Genomic DNA, 25186 nt, shown 5'->3' with positions numbered 1-25186 from the left:
GTTTAAAAGTGATATGCAAATGTTACATTCTGGAAAATATTTTACAAAAATGCAAAAATAAGAACAAAAATTAATTTTTGAAGTGCATGAAAGCAGTTTCGTATTCGCGTCAGTAAACGATTTTAGAGGATAAGATTATCAATCTTAAAAAAACTATATAAAAAACCTGCCATGAACACTTTGTTTGCAAATTCCCATATTCATATGTCTGTCTAGTCTTTTAAATTTTGGTACTTTTTCGGCTGATTTAGTACATTCTTTTTGTCCATTTGGTATAAAAATTAAAAACTCATTTATCATCCCTGGCTCATACTGATATTGACGTCGGCAAACCTGTACTCCGAATGATCGTGCACGAAACTAGCAAACGCGGCAGTTGAACGGTTCCGAAAGTATGAGAGCTCATCATTTGTTGCAGAAGTCGTTTGACTTGTTGCTGAAAATCATCTGACTTGTTGCTGAAAGCCATTTGACTTGTTGCTGAAAATCATCTGACTTGTTGCTGAAATGACGACGAATGTGGTAAAGGGTAATTTATCGTCTCGTATGCATGTATGTATGTATTTATAGCGCGTCTACCATTCAATTGCTTTGCTCACTGCTGGCTAGTTGTGAGGAATGTGCATACGTACGTATGTATGTATGTACATATCAATGCTTCATTTCAAACAAGCTAGTGTCGTTGAATGTTTTTGAACTACAGTATCATCACTTCGGCAACACGTCAAACGCGCCTTCAGCAACAAACCAAAGGCGGCGGTTTGACTTCTGCAACACATCAAGTTAGCTAACTGCGGCATCTTGCCTTCGGCAGTCTTTCACATAAGCTCTCATGCTTTCGGCAACCGTCAAAATGCAGTATCGTGCTTTTGGCAGTCGATCAAATACGGCGGTTGCTGGTTTCGTGCACGATCATTCGGAGTACAGATTTGCCGAAGTCAATATCAGTATGAGCTGTTATAAGTATCGTTTACTTGTGGTGGCTGTATTTGCAAGACAGCACGCTTTGCGCTGGTGTTCGTTCATCCCCCGTTTTTAACGTGAGTAGGCTTGAAGTCACAAAAACAGCACCCTTTGCCAATGTCTGCTGAGTAAACTCATGCTGTTGTCTGATATCTATATGTCTAAAAATGTTGCGTTCGTATGTCACGGTCATCAAAACTCGACAACGGCTGAACCGATTTGAATATTTTTTTTTATTTTTCGGTATAATACCAATGATACCGCAAAAATTTGTAGGGTTGCCACTGCTATTTTAAAATTTTTAACCCCAATTATATTGAAAAAATTAATGAATTATTACAATATGGGTATCAAGTTAAAGAGGTTTAAGAAAGATAACTGTTGGAAGTATTTTTGACGAGGTTTGCCACCTATTTGAAAATTTTAACTCAGTCAAATTGATAAAATAAATGAAATATTGCCATGTGGGTGTCAAACTAAAGAGTTTTAAGAAGGCTTACTGCCGAAAATATGTTTGGGGAGGGTTGCCATCTGTTTGAAAATTTAAATAAATTACATTGATAAAATAAATAAAATATTACAATATGGGTATCAAATTAAAGAGGTTTAAGAAAGATAACTGTTGGAAATATTTTTGAGGGGGGCTGCCACCTATTTGGTAATTGTAACTCAGTTAAATTGATGTAGTAAATGAAATGTTGACATGTGGGTGTCAAACTAAAGAGTTTAAAAAGGCTTACAGTCTACCATGAACACTTCCAGAGATATGCAATATGAAAAGTTCGGTTTATATGGGAGGTGCCACGCCCCATTCTCCAACCCTGCAAATTTTTCTCTATTAGTACGGAATTGATCTTATATATGTATATATCCCCATACCCAGTTCTAGTCCTCTACCACAAATATACGCAGTTTCTATATCGAAACTTTTCTTTAGCCTATAACCATCCTTGGAAAGTCTCCAGTAGATTCCGAAATTTCAAAAAAATCGGTACGGCTTTTCTCGAGCTTTGTGAACAGAAAAAAACGGCTTTCAAAATATATATTAGTATAGACTAGCCAATATCTGCTTGTTTTGCGGCTTAAAATACTACTAACGATGAAAATCGATGGATAAATAAACAAGTTTGCAAGGGTTAAGTGAAAATGCAATAATTTTTTGTATGAAATACTAGCAGGAAATAATGTTACTCATACGCCATATCGTACATGACCGTATGACCATGTTAAAGTTTGAATTTTTTTCATTCGCAATGAAAACTTAAAATGAAAATAACTTGACTAAATGACCTTATCTAAAAAAAACAGTATACAGATCCGTAACATACTACTTGAAATTAATTTTACGTCTCTCGGCGTTTTTGTGTAATTTTAGCGTCGTTACAGTGTTATCATCAAAATTTAGCCATAGCAATGCAATTTGTTTATAAAACTCTTAGGAGGTACGATCTCCAGTCCGACAGGGATTGTAATTCAAGCGGACTCTATCCTCATTTGTAACGCAGGATACCAGAGAAGAGTACTTCAAAGGCCCCAGAAGGCACGCCATTTTGGGTAGAATTAAGGGTACCATAATATACACAATTAAGTCAGTGCATTTTTATAGATACGCAGGGATTAATCCAAGAGAACAGCAGTGCCCAAGGCAGCAACAGTCCGGGCGGGTTATGCCTGCTTCGACATTTATGGGTCTCATCTGCCGCGAAGGATCTGGAAAATTTAACCGTTACCCTATAAAATGAACCGCTACAGTTTAAGTTATTCAGTTTTCTTAAAGTCCAATTAGTAATACTACTTAGGTATCAGTTATTTATTCAAGGCAGTTAGCAACCAAGAAATTTAACAAAGCTATTGCAATTCAACAGTAAACAAATTTGTTTATAAATTTTTCGATTACTTTTTAAATTACTTTGAGGAATGGAATTTGAAAAAAAAAAACAATTACATTTTCAATTCCTTTCAAAGGAATTGGAAAAAAATACATTACTAGCACGTAATTTATTCCAATTACAATATGAAATTCCTTGTAATGGAATTGAAGAAAAAACAATTCCATTTGAATTACTTCAAGGAAATTACTTTGCTGTGAACTGAAGAATTGAATCCCAATTACAATTACCGAGGAATGTAATTGTAATTGTAATGTAATTGCATTTACCCAGCTCTGATACGTATATACAGGGTGTCCCAGAAGTAACGTGCCAAACTTTAGGGGAAGGTAGGTGGGGGGGTGAGCTCCCTGATAAACAAAAAAATTTCAGATAAAAGTGGCACCGTTTTTGAAATATTTACATTTTTTCGAATTTAAAAAAATCGTGCCTTTTCATGTATTTTCTTTAACTGCATCTACAAACCAGGCTATACTTAGTAAGTAGAATGTATTTAATAGATTTAAATTTAAGTTGCTCTTGTTACCGTCCAATGACATGCTAAATAGTACAAAGGTACATTATTACCTGCTCCTGACATTATTAGGGACACTTTCGGTCGGTATAGTAGTCCCACGAAGCGTAGAAGGCCTTCCTGCTTTGCTGGTACTTTAAATATTCCGACGTGCTGAAATTCCTTATTATTTCCTGTTGTATTTACATACTTATGTTTATGTTTAGAAAAACAAAAAGAAAAATATTAACTCCAAAGAAAATTGGAATTTTATTTTACGCNGAAATTAATTTTACGTCTCTCGGCGTTTTTGTGTAATTTTAGCGTCGTTACAGTGTTATCATCAAAATTTAGCCATAGCAATGCAATTTGTTTATAAAACTCTTAGGAGGTACGATCTCCAGTCCGACAGGGATTGTAATTCNGCCTTTTTTTATGGCCGCCACTGTATCCTATTCGCGAAGGCTAGTTTAAAAGAAACGTAAAAGGGTGTCCACCAGGCGGTGCGCAAAAACAAAAAAAAAACTACTGCAAAAAATATTAAGAAGTCAATTGGAGTTAATTGTTTCTCTTAAAATTGACTTTCCTGGATGAGCGGGAGAGCAAAAACAAAAAAAAACAAAAAATTATGAAGATACTGATAATGTGGAAATAGGCTAAGTTCTGGTGGGCTCACCCCGTGGTATTTATGTACATAAACTTGCTAATCATGCGATCAGCTATGTTATGTACATATCGTCGTTTAAAGTACAAAACCGTGTATCGTCATTCTGCAAAACCGCGTAACTGACTTTGGCTGCCAAAAATTGGATTTGCTCACACAAGCTCTTGGCTCAATCCTTATCCATTCGTCCTGAAATATACTAGCCAGAAATGCGATTGCTTTATAAAAAAGAGAACCATTTTGAAATATGAGTGTTTTTACGCTCTAGAAAATAATTTCTAAAACTTCACATAACATACGCGGTTTTGCATTTTGCTGATACGCGGTTTTGCATTTTGTTGATACGCGGTTTTGCACTTTAAACGACGATATGTATGTATGTACGTATGTATGTACACATCGTCGCTTAAAGTGCAAAACCGCGTATCAACAAAATGCAAAACCGCGTATCAGCAAAATGCGAAGTTTTAGAAATTATTTTCTAGAGCGTAAAAACACTCATATTTCAAAATGGTTCTCTTTTTTATAAAGCAATCGCATTTCTGGCTAGTATATTTCAGGACGAATGGATAAGGATTGAGCCTAGAGCTTGTGTGAGCAAATCCAATTTTTGGCAGCCAATGTCAGTTAGGCAGTTTTGCAGAATGACGATACGCGGTTTTGTACTTTAAACGACGATATGTGGAATTTACAATTACACGTAGGTATAAAAATGAGTAAAGATAAGTATGAAAAAAGGTAAGAAAAGAAAACTAAGTCAGAACCAGAGTTCAAGAAAACTCTTTAAGGTAAGTATGTTCTAATGGTAAGTATTAATTGGTAAGTATTAGTAAATTCGACATTTTTTCACTTCATTTCTATGTAATTTCTTACTTTTTTTTCTACTTTTCCTTTAATTTAGATCGCGAATCTGGGGTATGAAAAAACTTAGGAGTAAATCCATTGAACCGAAATTTTTTCCTTGGGAAAATCAAATAAAACTTTGTGGAAAAATCAAGTTTTATCAGATTTTAAAACATTTGTTCGAAAATATGCAAATATACAAGTATGTCGTTTACGTGCCTTCACACGTGCATGCACGTGCATGCTTTTTTTTTTAATTCAAGCCGCGGTTACAATTATATCATTGGGTAGATGGTGTCTTGATTTGGTCAGTCCTCGGTGCAGTACAGACTTCCAGTGGCGTTCGTAAGGATATTGGCACTCTTCGTCGAATACGTCCGTTTTGTAAGCTGTTTATTAAAGTCTGTAACAAGGACCCGCTGTTAGGTCTTTCAATATTTGGCCAATTGAGATTTGTAGCATTAATATTACGAAATTTTGAAGGAATTTACTTGTACTTGACGGGAGAGAGAATTTATCGATATATTGTTATCGCAGATCATATGATTGAGGATATGCTTGGAAAAGGAACCTTTAGATGAGGCTGTGTTTAATCAGCAACACTGGGTGCTCAAGTTTCAAGAAGTAAAAATATTAAAGCGGAAGTGCATAAGCGGATTCGGTCCGTTAATAAATAAATAAAGCTACGTAATGAATAAAAACAAAAAGGAAAGTACCATGTATGTACCCACGGTACACACCCCTCCACCTACAGTGTTGGTGCGGTGTATACTCAACATTTCGCATCTTGTATATCCTTCCTGTGATATACATCCCGCTTCCTACTATCTTCTTCTTCTAACTCATACATGCAATTTCCCTTCACTCCTCTCACTGGAGCTTTTATAAACTTCGGAGCCAATTTTGCACAGAATCTCTTTGGTGCATTGCTTTGAACGAAATTCCGTCTAAATACAGTGTCGCCTATACTAAAATTCTTGGCAGAACTTCGTAAGTTGTACCGCTTAGCAGAAGTCTCGAAAGCTGTTTTAATATTTTCCATGATGGATTTACGTATTACTTTAAATCTGTCATTCCTGTCCAGAACCCTATCGTCCAGTGTTTCTAACTTTCGTAAAATTATATATTCTTCACCATGCGACAGCAGTTGTTGGCCAAATAGCGCAAAGTATGGCGAACATCCAATTGTTTGGTGGTAAGAACTTCGAAGTGCCTCCGCTATATCAGTTAAACTTTGGTCCCAATAANCACAACATTTAAGGATCCTTTCCGGTGTTCAATAGTAAATCTATATGCTTGTAATTTTAGGGACCAACGGGATAATCTGGTTGACAGATCGGACTGGCGCATGAGCCATTGTAAACTGGCGTGGTCCGTAACGATGGGGAACTCTTGCCCCTCTACGTAAGCCCTAAACTTTTTCTAGCTAAGAATTGCCGCAAGGCACTCAAGTTCAGTAACGCTGTAATTACTTTGGGCTTTATTTAGCTTTTGAGAGAAATAGGCTATGGGCACTTCGATCCCTTCATCGTTCTTTTGGTACAGCACAGCACCAACACCAAGTTTACTGGTGTCACACTGAATTATAAACGGCTTATCGTAATTCGGACTGCCAAGAACTGGTGCAGAGCATAACTTCTGTTTTAAGGTTTCGAATGATTTTTGAGCTTCCTCATTCCAGACAAAACTCTTGCTCTTTTTCAGCAAATTAGTAAGCGGAGCTGTTACTGAGGCGAAACTATCCACAAATCGTCGGTACCACCCGGCCATTCCCAAGAAGCGTCTTAACTGTTTGACATTCGTGGGAACAGGGTAGTCCGTAACGGCAGAAACCTTGTCTGGATCGGCTTTAAGTGTGCCATTACCAACGATATACCCCAAGTACTTTACTTCTCTAATGCAAAACTTACTTTTTCCGACATTGATGGTTAAACCCGCCTTTCTGAAGTGCTGAGCAACTTCAGTAAAGACGGACATGTGGGTGTCGAAGTCTTCCGACTCAATTAATAAATCATCTAGGTAGACAAAAACTTGGTTTTTCAACAGGGGTGGAATTGCGCGATCCATCAAGCGACAGAGTGCTTGTGGGGCATTGCATAAGCCGAAAGGCATGAGACGGTATCGGTATAGCGGACGATTAGGGACTGTGAAACAGGTGTAATCTCTGGAGTTTTCTGCTAGGAGAATTTGCCAAAAAGCACGCCGCAGCTCAAGAGAACTTATAAATTTCGCCCTCGGTATTCTACTCAAAATACCATCAATATGAGGTAGGAGATAGGCGTCCTTAATGGTTACGCTGTTTACTCTTCTAGAGTCAAGACACAGACGGACTTTGTTCGGCTTTTTAACTAACACAATCGGACTGGACCATGGACTGTTTGGAGCCTCTTCGATTACACCTAAGTTGAGCATTTCATCTATTTCTGTATGGACAAGTTTTTCCACTGCAGGGGATATTGGAAAGTATCTTTGTTTAACCGGACGGACATTAGGCTGGAGTTCTATAATGTACTACATTAATGAAGTTTTACCAAGACCTTCTTTTTCAAAAGAGGGAAATCTATTTTTGACTAATTCTAGTCGCTGCCGTTGCTCATCTCTTAAGAGAAGCGAGTTTACATCGTGACTTGCATCGAGGGAAATCTCGGAAATCACACGCGGCGTAATTTTGAACTTAACCCAGAAGTCTACTCCTAAAATGACTTTTTATGAAATGCTAGGAATAACAAAAAAGTGTATTTTTTCTTGCTTTCCTTCAAATTTAATGTCCAAATCAATGGTGCCATACACGACTTGCTGTTTGCCATCTGCAGTGCAGACGGATGTGGTATGTGAACAGAGCTTCTTTTACTTGATGATATCGGCGGCTAATGACGACCCTAAACATGAAATTTGAGCTCCACTGTCTAACAGACCTAAATGGTCAGATCCTAAAATGTCAATCTTGGCATATGGCCGCAAATCATAGGATTTATGCTTAATAGCTGAAACAATAGCGTTCACTGCCTTGCGCGATTTATTAACGTTTTCCCAGAACCCAGTGGAACGGGTTCTGCTGGGGCTAGGTTAGGCGTTTTAGCATTAGAAATATTTTCTCTTATCTTGTTATAATTTCCTAAACGAATTTCATACTGTACGATTGTACGAACAAACCTATTAGTCCCCAAAGGGCTGTCAGGTCGTATGATTGTCGGAACACTATTTATGCGTTCGCTGTCGTCAGGACGCATGAACAATTTTTTACAGCTTCTTTTTCGGGTCGTTGCGAGGAATCTGTAAAAGAACCTCGCTCTCTTTCACGTTTCCCGAATTGCAAAGCTGGCATTTGGGGCGATAAACGTTCGGAGTGCCGCAACCGAAGACGCGGTGCCCTTCGGACCTGCAATTTCAACACACTAGTTTGGTTTTAGATTTTTTAGTCAATGCACTTCTTCATAGTCGCTATTTTCGGGGGGATTGTCTAAGCAGTCTATTTCGTTCACGTAACGGCGTGATTGCTGAGTGCATTTAGTAGTCGGCAAGGGATTTTGAGGCTTGGTAATTTCATTTACTAAACTTTCGCCTTTTAGACAAAGTTTTCGTAACTCCGCCAGCGAATTAATTGGAACATATAGCAACTGTTGGCGAACGCGTGGTCTTAAGTCATGTTGCAGAATTTCTATAAGTTCTATCTCTGGCAAAGGCGATTGCAAAGTTTCTACTATCTTAAGGACAGCATTCCGAAAATCACAAATAACACAAATAAACTATTTGACAAATACAGCACATGCAAATTCATGAGTGAGCCGAACATGTGAGGAGTTTATATAGTGCTCTTAAAAAATATTACTCCTCAGAGCGAAATAGATCTTTTATGGCTTTACGAGCTCTGTTTTTTAAAATTTGCAATTTTGTAATCACATTATTTTAACAAATAGACACAAGAAAATATTTTATTTTTATTTTTGGCACTCCGAATTTAGTTTTGGAACTCACCCGCGATGCAAAATTACATCGTTAGATTGAATCTTAGATTTATTTTAGATTTATTTATTATTTATATATACAGTTATGAATGAGCTTTGGAAATATGTTAATATGTAAATCTTTGAAAGGGGACCTCTGATCTACATTTATAAATCTTATTCCTGAACTGCTGCTTAGCACGTTTCTTTAATTCAGTATCAATATTAAAACATATATTTGGGAGGTATTTCCGCCCCAAACTATGTATGGTGTCAATTTTGAATTGGTTTTTTCGCTTTATGTTAAACTAATTTGAAATTTGAAAAATTGTCTGCACATCAGCAGCAAAATACCTTTCTAATGATATATAATTGTTTATGCCTTAGAAGTACAGTTTAACCTTAAAAGGGGTGTAAAGAAAACATGATTGCCTATTTATATATAAGATATGTATATTGCCTGCCATAAACTGCTAATTTGGCAGCAAATTTGAAAGAAAACGAGTTGGTAATAACATCATAGAAATTTTAATATGGTGGTGGTGAAATAGCAAGGTTTTTAGGGTTTCAAAATTTCGAAACGCATATTGTCACTGATACAACTTATATCGGACAATCAAATTGGTAGGTAGGCAAGAATTTTTGCCTGTGGTGTACCTAAATAAAAGCATTGTCTGGCCGTTAAAAAATTATAATCCTCATACAATTTCCGAAATAACGCGGCGGCACCGGTGAGCGGTTAGAAAATCAGCATTTTATTCGATATGTCTACATCATTGTAAAGTTCATACAGCACATCCCTAAATCGTCTGTGGTATTCGCCGTCGCCAACCCGCAAAGGACCGTAAATCTTCCGCAGAACCTTTCTCGACAACTCCAAGAGCTTCATCAGATGTTTTCATTATCCATGCCTCCGCGCTATACACCAACACAGGCATGATGAGCGACTTATAGAGTTTGAGAGGACTTGCCTATTCAGTAGTATTTGTTGGCAAGAGTGATTCTCCGTTGGATTTCAAAGCTGAAATTATTAATGGTTTTAATGCTGGTTCCTAAATAAACGAAGTCGTCTACTTATTCAAACTTATAACTTTCAAGAGTGAAGTGGGTGTCAAAATACTTATGCTCTCACTGTTAGTGTGATGACAGGAGATACTTCGTTTTGGCCTCGCTCACCACCAGACCCATTCGCTTTGCTTCTCTATCTAATTCCGAGAGGGCAGAACAGTCGTAGGCCCTTATTTGAACCCATAAAGTAAAGTGTTGCGCCTAAATGGTTCAGTTCTGCAGCATAGATTCAAGAAATCACACGAAATGGAGTCTCTTTGTTTCAGAGAGTGAACGGGTCAGAGAGGTCCTTCCCAATTCTGACAGAGCTGGTGGTATTGCTCAACCTCATTTTATAGAGTCGTATCAGTTTCGCGGAGATACCAAATTCAGACATCGCGGCCTATACGCAAATCCTTTTAGTGCTGTCGAAAGCGGCTTTATAGTCGATTTTTTTCTCGCGGGTCTTTTCCAAGATGAATATCTTATCTATGGAGGATTTGGCAGCTCTAAAGCCACGCTGATGAAGCCAAACCAATTCGTTGGCGGTGGGCTTCAATCTTTCACGCAATAACTACATAAGTTCCCGCGGTAGTTGGCGCGTATGGTGGGGTCGCCTTTATTTTTTTATTACTTCTATCCCTAAATTGGCGCGTCAAGCGTCAAGGAACTGTAAAAAATCGTACAATAACGCTAGCGCCGAGCAAATGGAATTTTCAGTTTTGAAAGAGCGTTATGTGTTGAAGTTGGATGCAGAAGACGGAAAGAAAGAGAAAGGACAAAGAAGTGAAAAACGATATTAAAAACTATAGCATATAAGAAAACTGCACCTTCATTGTGGATTGGATAGAGCACACTTAAATTTCAGTCGGTTTTTTTATAACTGCCATCCCTAAATTTTCGCCAAGCGTCAAAGAATTGTCAAAAATCGGCATGCCCATGCAATTCGTACGAAGCATCCCACAACAACGCGGCGCTAGCGCCGAGCAAATGGAATTTTCATTTATGAAAGGGCGTTACGTGTTGAAGTTGGATGCAGAAGACGGAAAGACAGAAAAAGGACAAAAATCAAAATCCCCAAACACAAAATCCCCATTTTCTGTGTGAAATACATTCATATTTGAAAATGAGGATTCTGTATTCGACAGTATTTCCCAATTTAACCTTCTCAGGACCATAAGCTTATAAAAATTCATAATTTAAATTCTAAATTTGAATTCATCGAGGACTTAGTAATCAAATTCTGATATACAAAAAAAGAATAAATAAATTTATGTTTAAAGATAACTTTCTCCAAAAATTTCCAAATTTCACTTGAAAACGAATTTTTACCCAATATTTCTTTCTAAACAATTTGTAATCAAACTCAGAGTTCCTAGAAAAATTATTTTTTTCCAAACCATTTTATTACTCTTTCCTAAGTTTTTTTCTAATGTTTTTTCATTAACGAAATAATTTTTTGGTCGAAAATTTATTTATTCTAAAATAAAAATATTTTTTCTTACATATGGTAATTTTTTATCTCAGTAAATATTATTTTTCTAAAACAAATTTATTTTTCCTTAAAAATTCTTTTTTCCTAAAAAATATATTTTTTTTTAATTTTTCCTCCCAAAAATAATTTTTCATGAAAGAAATAATTTCACTGGATTTTATTCACCAAAACATTTTTGTTTCTGATGGTAATTTCTTTTCAAATTCGGGTCAGCGCATTTTTTTCTAAACTATGGGCTTTTTTGCCATGAAAAACAGCTTCTCATAAAAATACAATCGCCGTTCGGAGCCGGCGTAAAATTGTAGGTCCCTCCGCTTTGTGTGTGACAACATCAAGGCGCACGCCACGAACCGGAGGAGAAGCTCGGCCAAACACTAACATATGTGTAAGCGCCAATCTGTTATATTATTATTATAGGTTTTTCGTAAAAAAAACTATTTTTTGTTTTGCTCAGAATAAAATTTCTTAAAAACTCAAATTTAAAAATAATCTTTTTATGATAGACTTTTCTAATTTTAATAGAAATGTTTTTTTGCTCAAATTGCATAGTAAAAATAGTTACATTAATATGAGCACATTCAAAAAAACAGAACAAAAGCTCTATTACAACACGCAAATCCTTTATGAGTGATTATTGGGAAATATGTATGTTTCNATTATTATTATAGGTTTTTCGTAAAAAAAAACTATTTTTTGTTTTGCTCAGAATAAAATTTCTTAAAAACTCAAATTTAAAAATAATCTTTTTATGATAGACTNGTTTTTCGTAAAAAAAACTATTTTTTGTTTTGCTCAGAATAAAATTTCTTAAAAACTCAAATTTAAAAATAATCTTTTTATGATAGACTTTTCTAATTTTAATAGAAATGTTTTTTTGCTCAAATTGCATAGTAAAAATAGTTACATTAATATGAGCACATTCAAAAAAACAGAACAAAAGCTCTATTACAACACGCAAATCCTTTATGAGTGATTATTGGGAAATATGTATGTTTCCCTTGGTCTCGAAAAGATTAAAGTTCAAAACAAATTGTATGATCAATTTAGAAATATTTCATACAGTGTTGCCACTGTTGGTCTTTTCCGACCAAATTTGGTCGCTCCTTTTTCATTTGGTAGATTGGTCGGCAAAGTAAGATTTTGGTCGGATAGTTGAATTAAGTTTTTAAATTCTTAATTATAAAAATATATATTTCAAACATCATTTTGCATTTAAATATTTGCCTTCTAAACATTTGCCAATCCTGCCTTTAGAAATAAGAAACCTAATAGGTTTGGCCACTGATGGAGCCAATGTTATGGCTGGAGACTTGGGCGGGCTGAAAACATTATTGAGTGCAGAAACCGATTTATTTTATATAAAGTGCACATGCCACTCACTTCACCTTTGCTAGAGCTATGCTTGTAAAAAATTGCCGAAAAGCAGTGAGACACTGTGCCGCAACATACTTAGTTTATTTTCCCACAGTCCAAAGANCACTTCACCTTTGCTAGAGCTATGCTTGTAAAAAATTGCCGAAAAGCATTGAGACACTGTGCCGCAACATACTTAGTTTATTTTCCCACAGTCCAAAGAGGATGCATGAACTGAAGGAATTTCAGGACGACTGTTCGGTAAAACCCCACAAAATCATGGGCATATCTCAAACACGATGGCTTTCACTAGGATGGCTTTCGCTAGGATTTTAACTCTCATTCCAGCACATTTGATACATCTGATACGCTTTTCAGCATTAAGAAAGCGATACTATCCTCTCTAAATAAATTATTGACTAACATAAATACATTATAATCAGCTGATGAATTTGGTTCTGTAGCTGAATAGTTTTAGACAAGGCGAATTTATACAAGGTGGTGTTACTGGCGAATTTAGGTTTTCGCCGCGGTCCTTCTGAATGTCGAAATGATGTGTTTGTGGTAAACAAGGCGAATTCATATTACAACAAACACATCATTTTGACATTCAGAATGACCGCGGCGAAAACCTAAATTCTCCAGTAACACCACTTTGTATAAATTAGCCTTGGTTTTACATCTCGACACTTAATAAACTCCTGCCTTTCGTGACTCGGCGCAAAAATTGAATCGTGCGGATGGGCGGGAATGGAGCGTAAAACCGTTGGGATTATTATTATTAAAAAAAAGTGGAGCAATGGGATAGTTTGAAACTTTATTTTATTTCCTGCTTTTACGAAGTAAACGGTATGCGATCTGCAGACCTGGCAGAAGGAATGAGTTGCAAAACCAAATGCTATTTTTTATTTCTATCTTAAATTTTCCCCATAATTAACAATCTTAACAAAGAGTTCCAAGCTGAAAGTTCTCGTTTGCCATACTTATATGCAACTATCGAAGCACATTATCTCTTAATTTTGAGTACCTTTATTAAAAAAAGGTGCGATCAGTAACATATTAATGTTGATTTTAAAAATAAATATAATCATGTTGAAATATCTGACATTTTTTTTAGAACGAAAGCTGAGATGGTTATGAAAAGTAATGTCAATTGTTCTGGAATCCTTGAAGTTAAAACCAATACATTAAAGTTTTACATAGAGTTTTGGGACCAAATAAATATAAGATTTGATTTCACGCGTGAAGATATACAACTTTTACAAATAATGACGCCAGCTGTGGTAGTTTCTAATGAAGATTTACCAATTTTACCTCTTTTGTTAAAGTTTCCCCATCTCATAGATTGCGATCCTGATATAATAACCACGCAGCTGCTAAAGATTTGCATGTGTAATTGATTTAAGTTTACTTACAAAAAAAAAAATAACTTATTGGTACATAACATGTACATATGTATATAATTCATAGAACCAAAAAATTTTAAATGATCTCATCTCTGTGCCTAAGACTGTGTCTGCACGTATTTATTTCTTGTTTGTTTTAAAATGTACAAAGTACATATATATATTTATGTAAATGCTTTGTATTCGGAACTTTTAATCTTAAGTAGAAGAATTGTATGCTTTCAGAATGTTTTTTTTAAATTGAAATTTATTTGGTAGGCTGTAAACGATTTTGGTCGGATTTGGGAAGAAATTTGGTAGGGGATAAAAATTGTTACTGGCAACGCTGATTTAACAGGTAAATGAAAATCACGGAAAATGTAATGCATGGCAATAACTTTTGAATATATTGTACATGAACTTACATAAAAACACTTCATTGCTCAAGACATTTACATAAACCATAAATGGAAAATTACGATAAGGCAATTCATGTAAGAGGCATTCCACACTATTTCAATTGGTCAAAAACTACTTTTGCTCGATTTACGGATATGTTGCAGAGGAGGTCCCAAAAGTATTTGTAATCGCAAAAAAAACGTTTTTTTTAAGTTATACAACAACCAAAATATTAGGTGTCTCGCCGTAAGCCATTGGGAGCGTCCATAAGTCGTAGCTGCAATAATTGCAATAAATAGAGATAGTTGCGCCGATAGTATTTAGAATTCAGCGCTAAGCTGCCGCCGTGTTGAAAAAGTCGTTCAACGGTTCAATGAATTATATAGCAAACATCTTAAAAGCATATATTAAGAAGCGTAGTATTATTATAAAACATTTTAGTTATTTTATCACAGCAGTAATATAAACTATAATAAATTTGTTTGCACCTACCACCTAACAAAGCGGCGTTAAATTTAACGGCGTAAGTCTTTTCGATCAGCTGTTTAGGCTAAGCCCAACACGTTGAGTTCAGGTAGCGTAAAAATTTTCCGCTGGAAAAAATTGCGGAAAGTTACCAACTATGGAGCTGAGCGGAACTACTCAACCGTGTTACGCAACAGCACATCATCACATCATAACTCGATATATATTGGTTGTATCAAAAAAATCAATTANTACGTCTTATGAACGCGCCCATTGCTCATCACATCATAACTCGATATATATTGGTTGTATCAAAAAAATCAATTAGTACTTTTTTATTGACAAAGGGTCAGAGGTTTATTAAACTTTTTTTTTAATTCCAATTTTCCATATGTTTGTTAATGAACAATTTAGAAAAAAAAAACAAAGATGTATCTTAATTTAGCATACATTAAAAGTAACAAATTTAAAAATTCGTGCAAAAAAGATGCTAGAAAAATTCAAAGATATATTTTAATTCAACATGACATTAAAAATGACACATTTAATAATTTTTGCTAAAAGATGAGAATTTTCCGCTTTTTTTAAACCAAAATGATTAAGTTATCTCTGCCCGTTTAGGAGATATGACCAATCAAAGAAATGATTATGTTAATTTTAAATTCGAGATTTTTCGTAAAGTAAGAGGATTATTGCAAAATAAAGTATAGGGAAACAAATATTATCTGGATCTGTACCAAAGTACGTAACTATCTTGGTTATCCGAAAGAAAAGGTTTTTAAGTGAACCACTTAACGTATTTTGATCAAATTTTAATTAAAGAATTTATTTTTTTTTTATTTTTTCATCAGTCACTGCTTTACGAAACAATCAATATCTCGGCCCTATATTGAGACACCCTTTCAAAATTTGTCAGTTAAATCTTTGATATACACTCCATCACATATATTTTTTGCAGTTTTTAAAAACCAGCAAACATTTTTTTTAGAAACTTTCTAAGTTGTTCATTAACAAACGTGTGGAAAATTGGACTTAAAAAAATAAAACATTTTTTATAAATCTCTAACTAACTGATTTTTTTATACAACCAATATTTATCGAGCTTTGATGTGATAAACAATGGCTTTCGCCGAGACAGCTATATTTTGGATGTTGTATAACTTTTGCAAATTTATTTATTTTTTTACATTCCCTGCATTTGCCATATCTTAGAGGTATTTCTACATTTTACTCAGCTTATATCAAAATCGAAAAAAAATAATCACAATTTTCCTTGCAATAGCTTGGAATGCCTCATAAACGTTTAGATGAAAACCCATAATATTTCTTTATCAAAGTAGTTTAAAACAAAAGATGAAAGGACAATGGCGGCCGCTGTGGTGTAGAGGTTATCAGTGTGCGCTAACACTTCGCAGGGCCTGGGTTCAAGCCCGGTTCAACCCAATATCAAAACAATAAAAATCGCCATTCGGAGTCGGTGTAAAACTGCAGGTCCCTTCCCTTTGTGTGACACCACCAAGACGCACGCAACAAATCTGAGGAGAAGCGTGGCCAAACACTAACATACGTATGTGTAAACGCCAACCTATTATTATTATTAATACAGTTAATCAAAATAAATCTGTATTAAAAATACTGCGGCCACGAGTCTGTGTAGAATATTACAACAATTTCAAACAAATGCGCGAATTTATATATTAAAATCATTTTGGAGTATAAAAATCAATGTTTGCTCTAAGCAAAACTAATTTCTAGGGACCGTAACAGTTACAACTCTTATTATAAAAATCGCTCTTTAACAATTATTTTTTGACTTTTACTTAACCTGAATTTGCCCAGAATTGTTTTACTTTAGGATTTTCTTAGCACTTTTAAACAAACTTTCACACTGATTCCAACACACTTTATGAAGAATCAACCACTTATTTGCATACACGCGGTTATTATGTAACGAAAAAATTAAATTTCAATACAACCAGTCCATTTACAGTTAATTTTTTTTCAACTAGTGCATTAATCTTTAAAAAACGATTATTTCTAACTTTTATTTAAAAACCCAAAATAACAATTATTTTTGATCTTTATCTATATAATCTGCAAATAACAGTTATTTTGGACTTTTATATTTTATGTCTTAAATAACGGTTATTGAAAACTTTTACTTTCAAAAGTCATTCATTTAAGTCAGTCACTGGCTTTTATTTTTTAAGTCATACTTATAAAAGGTATTTGTATAAGTCTAGTAAAAGTTTGTTCTCCAACACCATCTTAACTGCATTATACGTATGACTTAAAAAATAAAAGTCAGTGACAGATTTATATTGATGATTTTTAAAAGCAAAAGCCACTGACTGATTTTTATTGATGAATTTTATAAATAAGTCTTCGATAACTGCTATCTAAGACATATAATATAAAAATCAAAAATAATTGTTATTTTAGATTTATAGAATAAAAATCAAAAATTATTGTTATTTTGAATTTATAAATAAAAAATAAAAAATAATTATTTTTTTAAATTATGCATTAAAATTACAAACACATTTTTTTCAAATTTTATTCTCGACGAAAAAAGAAATCGATTGGTATGTATCACTTAGTCACAGAACATTTCCTTCATAGTGCATTTTTCAATGACAGTTGTCATCATATATGTAATACTCCTATATTGGCAGTAAGAGCTAGTACCGTCCGAAAACACTACAGTACAGATATATCAATAAACACGTACGAAAGAAAAGGAACACATACGTTTATAAATAAACATGTACACGACACATTTACAAAACCGGCACTCAAGTACACAATACATTGACAAAAACAGTACTAGACTGTCTCGCTTTGATTTCGGAATGCTTACACATTGAGATGTTAGCTTACTATCAATATAGAAGTATTACATATATGGTTGTCATCAACAACTGTTATGTTTAGTTATCGCAATTGCATGAATTGCATGATTTTGATTACTTTAATTGTAATCCTAAAAAAGTTAACGATTACTACTGTAATTGTAATAACAATTTTCATGATTACAATTACTGTAATTATAATCTTAAAATTTTTCGTATCCCGATTACTGTAAATCGTAATCATAAAGTGGCCAGCACTGGTCTTACGTAACCAAATTCATATAAAAAAAAAAATTGTCTTTGTAATAATGGATGTGTGGGTAGTACTAAAAAGCACCAAAAAGTTTCAATTCAAAGGGCTCGCCGATGCAATCTTCGCTGGGCCCTGCCTGGCTCTCGGCGGCCCTGTGAATACAAGTATATTAATTCGGTTATTATGGTGTACATTCGAAACTTAAGATCATAGCACTACAAATTCTTACCGGTGTTCTCGTTGCTTGGACGAACAGACCAATATGGCTCCAGTTTAAATATGCGTTCCTTAAGTTTTCGATATCAAGTACTGCCACAGATCGCATTTGGTTATTAAGCGATGGTAATATTTGAAAATGATGTAAGAGAGAAATTCCGTCCTTACTAGAAGAAATCCATTCTCAAATTGTTAATATAAAAATATTTTACCTTCGCTCACCACAAAATGCTTTCGTTCGAACTTGATGTTCTCGAACATCCAAACAGACAGTCTCCATGATCCAGTTGACTAACATCAATGTATAGTTTCTGCAATAAAAAAAATTTTAACTGTAAAATACAGGTTTTAGGAAAGGCTGCGTTTTTTGAAGTGAAACTTCTTAGGCGGCGGTATCGCAAAAATCGAGGAGGAAAGTTACACATACGCATACCACAAGTAAGTTTTAGAGCTTCTTTGATATACTCTCACAGTTTGAACTTTGCTCGAGTTTTTCTAGAAGTAGCTTGTGGAAAAAACCTATTGTTAGTCATATTTCCAGTAATCGGAAAGTCCTAGACCCGGACATTTGGCAAGCCTAGCCGTGAGGAAATTCAACGCAGAATCACTCTTGCCAACAAGTGCTACTTTGGACTGAGTAGGCAATTCAGGGGTAAAGTCCTCTCTCGATGTACGAAAACCACGCTCTATAAGTCATTCATCATGCCCGTGCATAGACAATGACAACATTCGATGAGGCGGGTCTTGGAGTGTTCGAGAGAAAGATTTTGCGGAAGATTTACGGGCCTTTACGCGTTGGCGACGGCGAATACCGCAGACGATGGAACCATGAGCATAATGCAGCGAATTAAAATACAGCGGCTCCGCTGGCTTGGCCAGGTCGTTCGAATGGACACCGATGCTCCAGCTCTACCACCCGCTGGTGGTAGCAGAGGAAGAGGGAGGCCCCCACTGCGATGTAGGGACACGATATCGAACAGAAAGTATCGATATGGTACTCATTTAAATTATCGCTTCAAAAATATCGGGTACACATTAATATCGGAATAAAAAGACTCGATATTCCAAATATCGATACCAAAATCCAAAAAATTTATCTGAATATAGGTCCCGTATAATCGCCGTTCAGAGTCGACATAAACTGAAAGGACCCTTTTGTGCCGCAACATTAAGGCGCGCGCGACAAATCGGAGCAGAATCTCGGGAAAATTTTAGTTTGGCATCGCGCGATTTTTTATTAAAAATTTTTATTATTTATCGAAGTATAGATTTTTATGGAAAAAGCGCTGCAGGCGATAATTTTTAATAAAAAATCGCGCGGTTTTTTATTAAATATTTTCATTATTTATCGCGCGATTTTTTATTAAAAATTTTCATTATTTATCAAATTAACGATGTACGTTTTCTACATTTGTGTACTTTGAACTACAATAACACCAGTAAATATTATTTCCACCCGAAAAAAATAATACCGTTATGATCAGGAGTAAGACCCCTATCGATCCTAATATTATTATTTTTAATAAGAGCAATATATGTACGTATTGTACACTTATACTTCCTAATTATACGCACTTATTTGTGTATTTTTTTAACGTATGGTAGCATACATTTTGTGTTACTGTCAGCCATTGTTATCTCTGCTTGTTTGTGAAATGTGCAAACGTTTGTGAAGACATTTATAAACGCGTTTTACTTAATTAATTAATTAAGAATAGTATATTAAAGTGGAAATCTCAGGCCGGGGTTTTAATGCAACTATTTTGCCGAAGTGTGCACATAAATAAAGTGTTTATTGTGTGAAATAACGCCGAGAGGTTAGTTCAATTTACAAACTTTAACAACAAATAACTTAAAAATTAGAAGCCTGCTGCGGCTAAAAGTATATATATTTGCAATCAGGAGAACTCCCTCTATCGTTCCATGGCTACCTTAATGCGGAACTCCGGGGATGCCAAACTAAATTGCAGCCGTCAAATTCCACCACATGCAATCCTAACTATATTACAAATATTATCCTTGTAATGTGACTTTATGACTTTCGATACGATACTAGGGTTCTTGTACTCGATTCGAAAAAATATCGTTTTAAAACTATCGAGTAGAAAATATCGGCATCGAAGCCCAAAAGTATCGATATCGTATCGTATCGTATCGAAATTCGTGTCCCTACTGCGATGGAAAGATCAGGTGGAGAAGGACTTGGTTTCGCTTGTCGTATCCGATTGGCGTCAGTTGGCATAGAAGAGAAACGACTGGCGTGCTTTGCTGAACTCGGCCAAAATCACTTAGGCGGTTACAGCGCCAAATAAGAAGAAGAAGAAGAACCGTGAAGTATATTTTTAACCTAATTATGGATATATACTGCATAATTAAGTATGTATGCAAAAGAGCGATGTATAAAAAATCTACGAAGGAATTTTATTTTGTGCTACGAGTTTTCACGTCATTTACTCCGAAGGCTTTATTAAAACTATAAACTATGCGAATATTTTGCCACACTAATTTTTTTGTGTGCTAAATATATATACATATGTATATAATAGCTATTATTCTGATATTTTTGTTAACCTGGAGGTCTTATTTTGAATATAAAAACCAGCAAAAATTAATGTATTTATTACTGTTAAACGCATTTTCCTCGATTAAAAGAAATGGTAGGGAAGAAGCCATTTTGGTAGGTTTATGAACCACCAGCTCTTGGTAGGAAAGAAAATTTTTCAGTGGTAACCCTGATTACGGTTATAGAAAGCGATAGCAAACACATCTTGAACGAGCATGCATTCGAGTACCTACATACATATGTACGTACATACATATGTTTTTTTTTTTTTTGTAGAGGTGGCACAAAGCATTGAAAGCCGAAAAGTGTGGGACTTGCCTTTCAGCTCACCGCACTAAAAACCCACCCCTGCTCCGTTTCCCTCCCACCGTGGAACTACCGTAAGGTATTACTTCGCGGAGGGGGAGCGGCCTATTGCCAATCTATGAAATTCTGCGGAGTTGTTCCGCTCGACGCAATTTAGATGAAATTGTGCTTGCCAAATTGCAAACAACGGACCAGTTATCTTCTGACTCAAGCATAGTATCCACAAGGTTATGAACCGTAAGTGGCCTCCCCACCTTCCTGCTCGAGTCATCCCTTTCGATTGCAAACCTCGGACAGACGAAAAAGCAGTGTTCAGCGTCTTCAATAATATCCTTTGCACAGAAGGTGCAGAAGGGATCGTCTTCGTGCTTAAATCGGTATAAATATGATTTAAAGCACCCATGCCCTGTCAATATTTGGGTCAAATGGAAGTCCACTTCCCCATGTTCCCTACTTACCCACCTTGATATCGAGGGTATGAGGCGGTGCGTCCAACGACCGCTGGCTGCGCGGTCCCACCTCGTTTGCCATTGCTGCAAGCACCTCTGTGTCACCTCTTCGCGTCTCGTTCGGTTTATAGGCCTGGGGCCTGTCACTTCCACTAGAATGTCAATGGGGCAGAGTCCTGCCACCACTAGTGCTGCTTCTTCGGACGTAGTTCGGAATGCACTGCATACTTTGATAGCGCAAAATCTGTGCAAAGACCTTGCTTCTCGTACATATGACGTCTTGCTGAACGCTTCATACCAGATTTGTGCACCATAGAGCAGCACACTGCGCACGACGCTTGCGTATAGCTGCCTACGCTGTTGTTTCGGGCCTCCTACGTTCAGCATAACCCTTGTTAGTGCCCCTGCCACCTTTTCGGCTTTCTCGACAGCATAATCAATGTGCGTCTTGAAGGTAAGCCTCGCATCAAACATTATGCCTAGGTATTTTAGGGCCGCCTTTGACGTAATTTCTTGTTGACCAACCTTTATAGTCGCCACTTCTCTGACTTTTCTACTGCTTACTAGAACTGTCTCGGTTTTTTGGTGCGCAAGTTCCAGTCCTGTTTCGGCCAGCCATGCTTGGATCTGGACGATTGAACTATTTGCTGCGGTAATTATTTCTTCTAGATGCTTCGCTACCACCACTAGCGCTATGTCGTCAGCAAATCCGACAATTTTCACTCGTTCTGGCAAGGATAGTCGGAGTACACCATCGTACATGATATTCCAGAGTATTGGACCCAGAACCGAACCCTGTGGTACTCCAGCCGAGACTTTATGTTCTTTGACACCGTTCTCCGTATTGTACAGTAGCACTCTATTTGCTAGGTAGTTGTCTACAATCTTGCGAAGGTATGCGGGTACCTCGAATCTGCGTAGAGCAGCGTTTATGTGTTTCCAACTTGCTGTGTTGAACGCATTTTTTACATCGAGGGTGACAAGCAAGCAGTACTCCTTTGCTCCTCCCTTCCACCTTTCGCCACTGATTGCATCTTCCGCCAACTGCTTTACTAAACTGGCTGCATCTACCGTTGACCGCCCCTTTCTGAAGCCGAACTGTGTCTCTGAGAGGCCTCCCTTTTCCTCGATTGCTTCTAGCAGTCTATCGCTGATTATGCGTTCGAACAACTTGCCCGTCGTATCCAACATGCATATAGGACGATATGCTGAGGGATCTTCTGGTGGCTTCCCAGTTTTCGGCAATAGAACTAGCCGCTGGCGCTTCCATGCATCAGGAAATACTCCTTCTTTAAAGCATTCGTTAAAACTATCGACGAACACTTTAGGGTTCGCAGCTACAGCAAGCTTGAGGACACGATTTGGAATTGCATCCGGCCCCGGTGATTTTTTATCTTTAAATCGCTTGGCCGCAAGAAGTACTTCTTCCGTGCTCACCATGGGAAACTCGAACATCGTAGCAGGAAAGATTTCTCTCACAAAACTTGGTTGCATTGGGAATAACGCCTTTATTATCGTCTCCAGCTTATTTGGGCATAATACCTGTGGTCGAACCGATGCCTTCAGCCTTTTCGTCACGACTTTATATGCTAAGCCCCAGGGGTCATTTTGGACGCTTTCACACAAGCTAGTAAAGCACTTTCGCTTGCTGAGCTTTATGGCTTGTTTAAGCTCCTTGCGTTTAGCTCTGTATATAGCATGTTCGCCGGTAAAGCTTTCATACCTTCTGGCACGCTGGTAGTTTCTTCTCGCTCTGTTGCATTGCAGTCGCAAGTCCGCTATTTGCTCATTCCACCAATAAACTGGTGCACGTCGGCTGGTCGGGTATTTTTTCTTCATCGAAGCGTCGCACGCTTGAGTAATTTTGGCCATGAGGTAGTTCGTCATGTTACTAGGTCCGTAGGGTAACGAAATTCCAGACATCATGGCTACTAGCGCCTCTTCGTCTAGAGAGTTGACCTTCCAACCTGTTGTTGCTCTTGCACTGACTTTTCTGCTCTCTCTCTCCTCCTGTATCGAGAAAATGATTGCCATGTGGTCGCTATGAGTGTACTCGTCGCTAACCTCCCAAGACGTGTGTCGAAACAGCCTGCTGCTGATAAATGTGAGGTCAATAATGGACCCCACCCCATCCTTGCTGAATGTAAATTTGGTACCCGAGTTGCATAATGCCACATCCAGAGAGGATAGTGCTGCAAGAAGAGCTCTTCCTCTGGCGTTAGTTCGTCGGCTTCCCCATTGCAAGGCCCAAGCATTGAAGTCGCCGGCTATTAATACGGGTGCTCTAGTCCGGGCATCAAAGGTAAGCTTATCCATGACGGCTTCGAATTCATCGAGGGTAAAACTATCTACATATGTAGATATATTTGAATGCACGCACGTACGTATATATGTATGTATGAACGAACTCGCATTTCAGCTCTGCCGCTACCAAGCAATATATTGCAAAAAATGGGACTAATCCGGGATGACTCCGGGAGCAATCGCAAAGGAGCATGCGACTAATACCACTTTTGATCTCTTTATATGGAATGAACTGATCGCTTTTGTTCGAGCATGTCCTATGAAGAGACTAATTGTTCACCTTTATACCCGAACGGGTATAAAAAGCGACTAGTCACTTTTAAAAAATAAAAATAAAAATTTGCGCCACCTGAGATCCGAACCGGGGTGCTCAGTTTTGTTAGGCGAATACTCTCTCTGTGTGCTAACGCCGCACATGAAATTTCATTGACTAAGTGCGTACATATCATATTAAGTGGTTAATAGTACCCGTTAAAGATGAGTTGGGGACTAATTGATCTCCAATTATACCCATAAGGGTTGAGTCGAGACCAATTGATCTTCATTAGTACCCGTATGAGACTAGTTGCGACTAATTAATGCCCAATTGTACCCGATTGAGAGTAATCTCGGAATACTCTCTTTAGAGATTAGTCGCACAATTTTTTGCAGGGTGGTTCTCAGTTTTATTAAGCGAATACTCTCTCTATGTGCCATCACCGCACATGAAATTTCATTTACTAAGTGCGTACATATCATTAAATCGTTAATAGTACCCGTTAGAGATGAGTCGGGGACTAATTGATCTCCACTTATACCCGTAAGGGATGAGTCGAGACTAATTGATCCCCAATAGTACCCGGATGAGACTAGTTGCGACTAAATAATGCCCAATTGTATCCGATTGAGAGTAATCTCGGAATACTCTCTTTAGAGATTAGTCGCAAAATTTTTTGCAGGGTATATAAATGAAGCAAGCGTGCTTTGTGTAACTACATCCATATGTACATATGTTTGTATGGATATATGTATGATGAAACAAACGGGCTTCGTTGATATACTGATGGACATATGTACATCTGTACTTGTGGACAGCAATGTTTTCATGTATGTACATTAGACTGCATCACTCCCCATTGATCTATTATTTTTAGTGGCCAAATAATAGACATATGAGAAATGAGAAATGTAAACATAACAAAACTGTCAAAGCTAAACTTCAAAATGGGGGGGATTGCCAGATGAATGTACGNGCCAAATAATAGACATATGAGAAATGAGAAATGTAAACATAACAAAACTGTCAAAGCTAAACTTCAAAATG

General features: G+C 36.7%; 1 protein-coding gene across 1 annotated transcript in view; it reads right to left on the bottom strand.

Annotated features, from left to right (window-relative positions):
- LOC108378182 (GPI inositol-deacylase-like) overlaps positions 1-25186 on the bottom strand; it is a 356400-nt gene that overhangs the window by 197100 nt on the left and 134114 nt on the right. Inside the window, exons 8-9 of the mRNA XM_017634475.1 lie at positions 18484-18572; positions 18275-18428 (exon numbers count right to left, since the gene is read on the bottom strand). Of these exons, the coding sequence (XP_017489964.1) occupies positions 18275-18428; positions 18484-18572 (243 nt within the window). The remainder of the gene's footprint in view (positions 1-18274; positions 18429-18483; positions 18573-25186) is intronic.

This window comes from Rhagoletis zephyria, unplaced genomic scaffold, assembly GCF_001687245.7.
Source record: "Rhagoletis zephyria isolate East Lansing unplaced genomic scaffold, Rhagoletis_zephyria_1.1 Rzeph_scaffold_00114, whole genome shotgun sequence".
Lineage (NCBI taxonomy): Eukaryota > Metazoa > Arthropoda > Insecta > Diptera > Tephritidae > Rhagoletis > Rhagoletis zephyria.
This window is presented reverse-complemented; position numbering and strand designations above follow the sequence as displayed.